The sequence below is a fragment of the Oncorhynchus tshawytscha genome, linkage group LG26 (genome assembly GCF_018296145.1).
Source record: "Oncorhynchus tshawytscha isolate Ot180627B linkage group LG26, Otsh_v2.0, whole genome shotgun sequence".
Classification (NCBI taxonomy): Eukaryota; Metazoa; Chordata; class Actinopteri; order Salmoniformes; family Salmonidae; genus Oncorhynchus; species Oncorhynchus tshawytscha.
In genome coordinates, this window is record NC_056454.1 from 15,123,906 (window position 1) to 15,131,621 (window position 7,716).

The 7,716-nt window shown below is 39.9% G+C and overlaps 1 protein-coding gene and 1 long non-coding RNA gene across 2 annotated transcripts in view; one reads left to right on the forward strand and one right to left on the reverse strand.

Annotated features, from left to right (window-relative positions):
- LOC112225251 overlaps positions 1–3,124 on the reverse strand; it is a 28,808-nt gene extending 25,684 nt beyond the window's left edge. Inside the window, exons 1-2 of the long non-coding RNA XR_002949553.2 lie at positions 2,776–3,124; positions 2,286–2,452 (exon numbers count right to left, since the gene is read on the reverse strand). This is a non-coding gene — a long non-coding RNA (uncharacterized LOC112225251). The remainder of the gene's footprint in view (positions 1–2,285; positions 2,453–2,775) is intronic.
- Positions 3,086–5,692, forward strand: LOC112225248 (transcription factor Sp9-like). Its single transcript, XM_024389016.2, has 2 exons — positions 3,086–3,207; positions 3,788–5,692. The coding sequence occupies exons 1-2, from the start codon at positions 3,187–3,189 to the stop codon at positions 5,078–5,080; spliced, it is 1,314 nt and encodes a 437-aa protein (XP_024244784.1). The 5' UTR covers positions 3,086–3,186; the 3' UTR covers positions 5,081–5,692.
- Positions 5,693–7,716: the final 2,024 nt, after the last annotated feature.

A 7,716-nucleotide genomic window follows, 5' to 3' on the forward strand; every position in this document is an offset into this window, starting at 1 on the left:
TAGAATTGAAGCAAGGCATCATTGACCCTAAACTGTTTCATCCCTTGGCCAGAAACAGCTGTAGGCCTGTGGATTTCAAACAATTCCGACCATGAGATTACACCGATTAGTTAATGGTCCACAAATAAACTTCCCTCAAGGCCTAAAGAAATTAATCCGTGCAGGAATTGACCAGAAATATTGCTCTAATCCAGCATCCTGCATCGTTTAACATGCATCAAACGAGCCTCTAATAATATAGATTTGAGGTAATCAAATGCCTTTTGTACCAATAATTTAAATGAATAGGTTTGTATTAATCATATATCTTTTGTTGTTGAACGCCTTGATCGATGCAGCGTCACTTAGCCTCACCACAATAATGCACAACGTTTTGTTCTACCAAATAAATCATTTTCATTGTTTAAGGTACATTGATCAATCTAATGACTTGTAATAGGCTCCTAATTGCCACAGACAAGTGCTTTCGGATGGAGTCCTGCATGCGAGATTCAACTTCAAATTCTCACTTGAATGACAGTGTTCAAATATTTTTCAGGACAAGATTTCGTCAAGGATGCTGGCATTCGGTACCAACCGTTACGCACATTGACAGGCTATCACATCTTTATTATGGTAGGCCTACATGAAATTGTGTGAAATTCCAAACTCAAGTACATGTGCAACGCCATTCAAAATGAGTAAATAGTCTTAACACGGTTTCAAAATGAGCATTGGCAATCATGTGATCAAACATTTTGGCAACAGCTGTCATAATCGTTGTTTTAGTGCTCTGGTGTCCCTATCTGCCTACACCGCTAAAGTGTTTTGTTTGTTCGTTATACGTTACCTTACGACTACATAATATAAGTGTTTCAATAATCAGTTAGATGTTGAATAATGTGGGAATAATCACTCTAATTAAAAGCAAGTACTCCATCGAAGGCATTATCTTCCCCTCGCTCGGTGAAAAATGATTATTCTTTTATTTACAGACAAAAATAGAAATCCAGTATAAAGATCTAGATAACACCAGCATGCGATTATATATAGAACATCAACAACAGATAATCAACAATAATGACACGGGCCTTATTTTAACAAAAAGTGCATGACACCAGACAAAACATCTCGAATTGTAATTACAAAAATGCCAAAAACGGTAAGAGAAATGAATTCTTACATGCTCAGACACATCTTATCAGATACTCACGCTGTTCGAGCTACTTTGGCATTACAATCAAATTTGTTTATGCAGAATCGACATTTGATAGTGCTAATAGCACTCCACTCAAATTGCCATGATTGCAAAAAAAGAAATGAAGCAATTTTCTTGGCTCCGTTCGATGGATTTGATGAAATTGTTTTATATTCGCCTCTCTAAAGGTGGGGATTTAAAGCAGAGAGAGCCTTTGAACAAATTGCGCTTGCCTGACTGGCAGCATTCAAGCGCTATAATGGAGCATTATTTGCCCGTTTTGAATACTGTAATGCACAGCTTTCAGTGAAGCCTTTCTCTGGAAAATTGCTTTAACTTTTAAAGGGATGATGATTCACACCAAAGCAGGCCATTGTTACATTATGTCATTACCCCCTAAATGTTTAACAAGCTGTGAAACACGTTGACATATATTGCATTGTGATCTTTTAAAAAATGTATCTAGAGAAAGAAAAAAACTATAGTCATTTGGCGAAAAAAAAAGGTAACGTTGATGAGCTCCCCAATGGGTTTTCTATGATTCAATTGTATCTCCAAACGTTATATTTAGTTAGCCTAAATATTTAGTGTGCAATGCTCTATGGTTTCATTGTGCCATATGAAATCAGCCTGTGTCGTTGAATGAAATCCATTCGCCAGGCTGACATGAGGGGAACAACATCTCCTGTGATTATTATGAGAACGTCTGCAATATTTTTTTTCAAATAGTTGTATTTGAGTAGTTTACAGGCTGTAACACTTCAGAACACCAACCACTCATCAAGTTAATTGTCACTTTTTTAATTGACCAAAAATCCCCCCGCACACACTCAACATACACGCGTAAATTGGCACAGACAGGCAGGCAGACTGGCGCTTCACGCTCACGCACGTACACACACACACACACACACACACACACACACACACACACACACACACACACACACACACACACACACACACACACACACACACACACACACACACACACACACACACACACACAGTTTACAAACAAGTCCACGACGCTGTCTTTAACGCACACCTGGCAACATCGCTTGAGCCGATGGAAACATTAAGATAATTCACCGGTTGAATGACATACCTTGTATTGCAAGCGTCTTCACTTCAGTCAGCCATTATTCAATGACAATGGGTCAGCTTACTGTAATTTTCTGGCCTCCTGGTGAGAGTACGGGACCTTCTGCTTAAATTAATGTCCATGGACGCTGTGAGCAAGCACATGCCCTGCAAATGAAGACGTTTCCATTCCTGAAAGTGCATGACAGCTTTAGTTTTGACAAATATGAAGGCACCGTAATTCTTGCAGGCCTAGACAATTTTTTTTCAATAATCACCAATCCCCTTATGTCATGTCATGAAACATAAAACATTTTTGGGACTCCACGAGGGATAAATGCCAGTGGCAGCTATAGCCTACATCAGAACAGTATCCCTCACAATAATATGCAATTAGAGAAATCCGTTTCAATAAGAAGCTGCAGTTGAAATAAAACAAGACAATTTGTCAGAAAGCCTTAGGAAATGCAACAGAGTGCGTCACCTAACTAAAATATATCATATCAAATGCTTACCTCTTTCAGAGGACTGGTTTACACCAAAATGAGCTCGATTCTACAATGAAAGGACACATTGAGCCTTGATGAGAGAATACATAAAATGTATAAAAACACCACATCGTGTCTTGCTTGACAGTCAGAGTCGCACAATAGTTATTGATTGACGTGAATCTTTTAGCGTTTCTGTCCTTAGTCGAATCTCTCATTGGCTGACATCGCCCCCTTGCCAATAATCCAGCACTTAGATTGGCTGCTTGCTCTTGCCAGCTGTACTTCAAAGAACGCGCTCTCTACAACTAGGTAGTGTAGGAGCTCCGAGCCAAGAGAGAAATCGTGTGACTACGAAAAAGCACAGTGCCTGAGTCGAATTGGAAAAGTACACTATTGCAGAATTGTGACCAATTCAACATAGCAAAGGCCCTGGATATGGCTACGTCTATACTTGGGGTAAGGCGACAAAATATTAGTTTTCAATTCATTGCGTAAAACATGCGTGAAAGTAGGCTTTATACTTTGTCGCTTTCTAAGAAGTTTGTGGTCAATGTTGTTTAAATCCTTCAGCTTTGTTGGTCATAGGTATTGAAACTGCTTGTTTATATGTTGAACATCGTGACTCATATCGGTTTATAGACCACTTTCCTCAATCAAAATAATTGTAGCTTTTGCCAACTTTCAATAATAGGCTATACCCAACATTGTGAGCAAACTTTCGAGACACGCAGTCAACTGAGTGACATTACTGTATATCCTCGATGATTGTGGCTGTTTATTTGGTTCAGTGGATATTTGGATCACATTTTGATACACTCTCTATGAATAAACATTTTCAGTAAAAAAAAATTTTGTATCCATTATTACGGTAAATAATTTTGTAGCCTGCAATTAATTGCTATCCAAACAAGCATGACAACCGAACGGTTGGTGATCACATAGGCAGACGCAAAGTATACTTCTAGCAAATACATGTAGGCTATATTATTTTCATTGCTTGCAGTGTTCTAAAGTACAGATATTCATCTCTTTACAGGAAGAACCACGATTTGGAACTACCCCTCTAGCTATGCTGGCTGCTACTTGTAACAAAATTGGCAATACCAGTCCCCTTACCACTCTACCTGATTCCAGTGCGTTTTCAAAAGGCGGATTTCATCCTTGGAAAAGAACCTCCTCTAGTTGCAACTTGGGATCCAGTCTCCCTGGATTCACTGTAGCAACAAGCCGCGGATCGACCGGACTAACATCAACTACTGGCACAGGCAACAGCGCGTTCTGCTTAGCCTCCACCTCCCCGACCTCCTCTGCGTTTTCCACAGAGTACAGCAGTCTGTTTTCCAACTCTGCGAGCATTTCGTCCCAAGAGTCTGGGCAATCCGACTTCATCTCCAAAGTCCACACGTCAGCAGAAACCCTGTATCCGAGGGTAGGGATGGCACATCCGTATGAGTCGTGGTACAAGTCTGGTTTCCATTCAACCATCTCGGGCGATGTTACGAACGGAGCGTCCGCGTGGTGGGACGTTCACACCAACCCTGGCTCATGGCTCGAGGTCCAGAACCCTGCAAGCTCACTGCAGACCTCCCTGCATTCCGGGACCCCCCAAGCCATACACTCTCAGCTCAGTGGCTATAACCCTGACTTCTCCACTTTGACACACTCGGCATTCAGCTCAACCGGTATAAGTCCCACGGCATCTCATCTCCTATCAACTGGCCAACACCTGTTAACACAAGAGGGATTCAAAACAGTCATTCCATCATACACGGACGCCTCTGCGGCCAACGCTATGATTTCAGGTTCCAGTTCTGGTTCCTCAAGGTCATCCAGGAGGTACTCCGGCAGAGCCACATGCGACTGTCCGAACTGTCAGGAAGCTGAGCGGCTCGGGCCTGCAGGGGCCAGCCTACGGAGGAAAGGACTTCACAGTTGTCACATTCCTGGCTGCGGTAAGGTGTATGGCAAAACCTCTCACCTTAAAGCCCATTTGAGATGGCATACTGGCGAGCGGCCCTTTGTCTGCAATTGGCTTTTTTGTGGCAAAAGGTTTACAAGATCAGATGAACTTCAGAGACACCTCCGTACCCACACCGGTGAGAAAAGGTTTGCTTGCCCAGTCTGCAACAAGCGCTTTATGAGGAGCGACCATTTGAGCAAGCACATTAAAACCCACACTGCCGGCGGTGGAGAAGGTAAAAAGGGAAGCGACAGTGACACCGACACCAGTAACCTGGAGACCCCCAGGTCCGAGTCCCCAGAACTCATTTTAGACGGGGTAAACCCCAGAATCACGATCAAGGACCCATCTCCTCATGACGAGCCCTGAAGGCTGTTATTTGAATGACTTCGAAACCAACTTTATAAAGCAAATGACCAGTAGGCATCAAAACTGGCACATGTAATAAAAAACGGGCCTAAGGTTTGAGAGACAGTATTGGAGGAAACAATTATTTTAGGCAAAGCATTTGAAAACTAAAAATAATTAGATCTTACCACCATATTGATTGAATGTTCAACTCGTTATTAACCATCAAACGAAAAGCAGAATTATTCTATAGGCTATTGTAAGAAAATGACTATAAAGCTGTCAACTTAAAAATGAGCTGGAGGACATTTTAAACGGATCAGTGCGTAAAAGGGGTAAGTTAACCGAAATGAACTTGGTTGGCCCATGTGAGTCGCCATCATCTTGTACATATTGGCAACAAACAATGTGTTCTTTTCATGTAAATGTTAATTATGATTGTTTTATTCGTGTTTGGGATCCTGAAATTCAGGGAGTTTACTTTTTACGCACTTTGTGGATATGTATGTACACAGCTTTTTAAATTCAGTTAACCATTTAATTTCTTTGCTAAAAATATATAAATGTTTACTTGTATAAAATCACACGTACAAGCCTTTCATTTTGTCATAATTAAAATGATGTAAAATCTGAGGCAGTAGTCATGTGATGGGAATGTTTTACTATCTTCTGTCCCATATTTGTTTTCATTATTCCAAATGAAAATAAATGATGAAAAAAGGTAATTGATTTGATCGTAAATAAATACGATTGCCAAACGTAAAATGTAGATAAGCAAGTGTTCATTACATCAAATCAATCATACATTGCTGATATAGGCAATCGCACATAGACTTGCATTCTCTCTGAGGAATAAATCAATAGGCATAGTAAATGGCCGGAAAATACATTTTATGCCCAAATGAAAATCGTGTTAAATGGTATTAATTATGACTTGGAGCACATCGCAGCCCCCATGTGTCTTGTATTTGCGATTAGGGATTCGTGTCTTATCAAATATCTAATTAATCTCCGAGACAATCATTTGTTCAGCTTTACTTTATCTGGGGGCTTCCGAGGGGGTTTTGATGACAAAAGGACTCCTGAATATTTATTTTAATTGTCCAAATTAACTGCTTTAATTTGCATGTCAAACGGAAAGATTGCAGTCCAATAATAAGGACACGGCATCTCTAAGCTTTCCTAGAAACTATACACTTGATTTGATGTTATGGGAACTGTTTAAAAAAAAAAAATTAAAAAGGAAAGAAGAAGGGGTAAAAAGCCATATGCAAATGTTGAATTTGAAATGCTCTTGTCGCGGCGCAGTCAAATGGTCCCTGCGTGTTATTTGAATATCAGTGGCCCCGTACTGAAAGGGTTCAAGGATGCTCTCTGAATTCTTTGTGCTTACCCAGTGCAGCGTCCGATCTCAAAGAAAAACCCGGGGAATAATTACAGCGTGAGCCCAGGCCTGGGAATACATTAGGGAGAGGCATCTCATCCAGACAACCTCTTCATGAAGAGGAAGTTCAATTGACCAGAAGGCAATGGAGGGAAATTATTTTCATTTCCTTTTGTGTGGCTGGGTTTAAAAGAGAGAGATCAGGAAAATAACGACCAAAAATAACATTTACATGTTCTATAATGATCACCAAATTTGAGTTCAAGAATAAACAACTAAAACTGAAGACTAAAATGCCTAAAAAAACAAAGGCAAATATCATATATTTAGCATTTAATATCAATGTGACATTTTAAATGCGCAGGCATGATTTAAAATAAAATAGGCCCATTCAAAACCAGGCTACTATAATATAGACTAACAAATAATAAATCAATGCTTATTTTTTAAATGATAAATTAGCTGTTTATTTGCAGTGACTTTCTGATGTTATTTTTTCTTCTTCTGGAAATATTTTTCATAAAACATTTTGTATTATACTGTAAATCATTAACAAAGTTTGCAATTATATGGCTACAATAGGTGGTTCAAATCGAAACGATAAGTGCGTCCAAATGCTTTTGGGAGAGAGACGCCTGGTGTTGCGAACAGTAAGTGCTGTCAGTTAGCGCTTTGTTGCTTTCCCTGGAATGCCCTCTCACTGAGCATTAGGCAGAAGTCATCTTTGTTTTCAAGCCACAATAAGAGAGAGAGATCAAAGAAGAGAACCAGTGCGACATTACGGGACACATTTCACTGCTAAAGGGCTCACGCCATTCTCCTCGTCCCCAGGGTAAAAACAATGTCCGTCATCTCACAATGGAAGATGGCAAAAATATTTTTCTTGTGATAATGACAAAATTACAATTCATCAAACCAATTGGATAGCCTAAAGCATTTAAAGTATAGGCTTATAGATGCACACCTCCCTGCATTATTGGAGTTAAATTGGCTACATAGAATATACAAATCTGAAGCAACTGAAACAAAACGTTGCAAGTAATTCTCGACTTTTTTTGATCAGGAATGATCAAAGCATATCATATCGACATTAGTTATCCATCTAAGCTAATTGCTATGGCTTTTCTAAAAATATATGGCTCCCAAACCAATACGGACTCGTAGGTTACACTGTTCAATAGGTCAAATGAACCCCAATGACCTCATGGTTTCTTCGGTTTTGTCCATCATGGTGATCTTGTCATGCAGTAATATCCAAAGGCCAATAGGCACG

What these genes read in the sequence shown, in the direction of transcription:
- LOC112225248 (XM_024389016.2), top strand. Translation starts at nt 3,187, where the DNA reads ATGGCTACGTCTATACTTGGG. An exon ending in TGGCTACGTCTATACTTGGG is followed by an intron (nt 3,208 to 3,787) that starts GTAAGGCGACAA and finishes ATCTCTTTACAG; the next exon opens with GAAGAACCACGATTTGGAAC.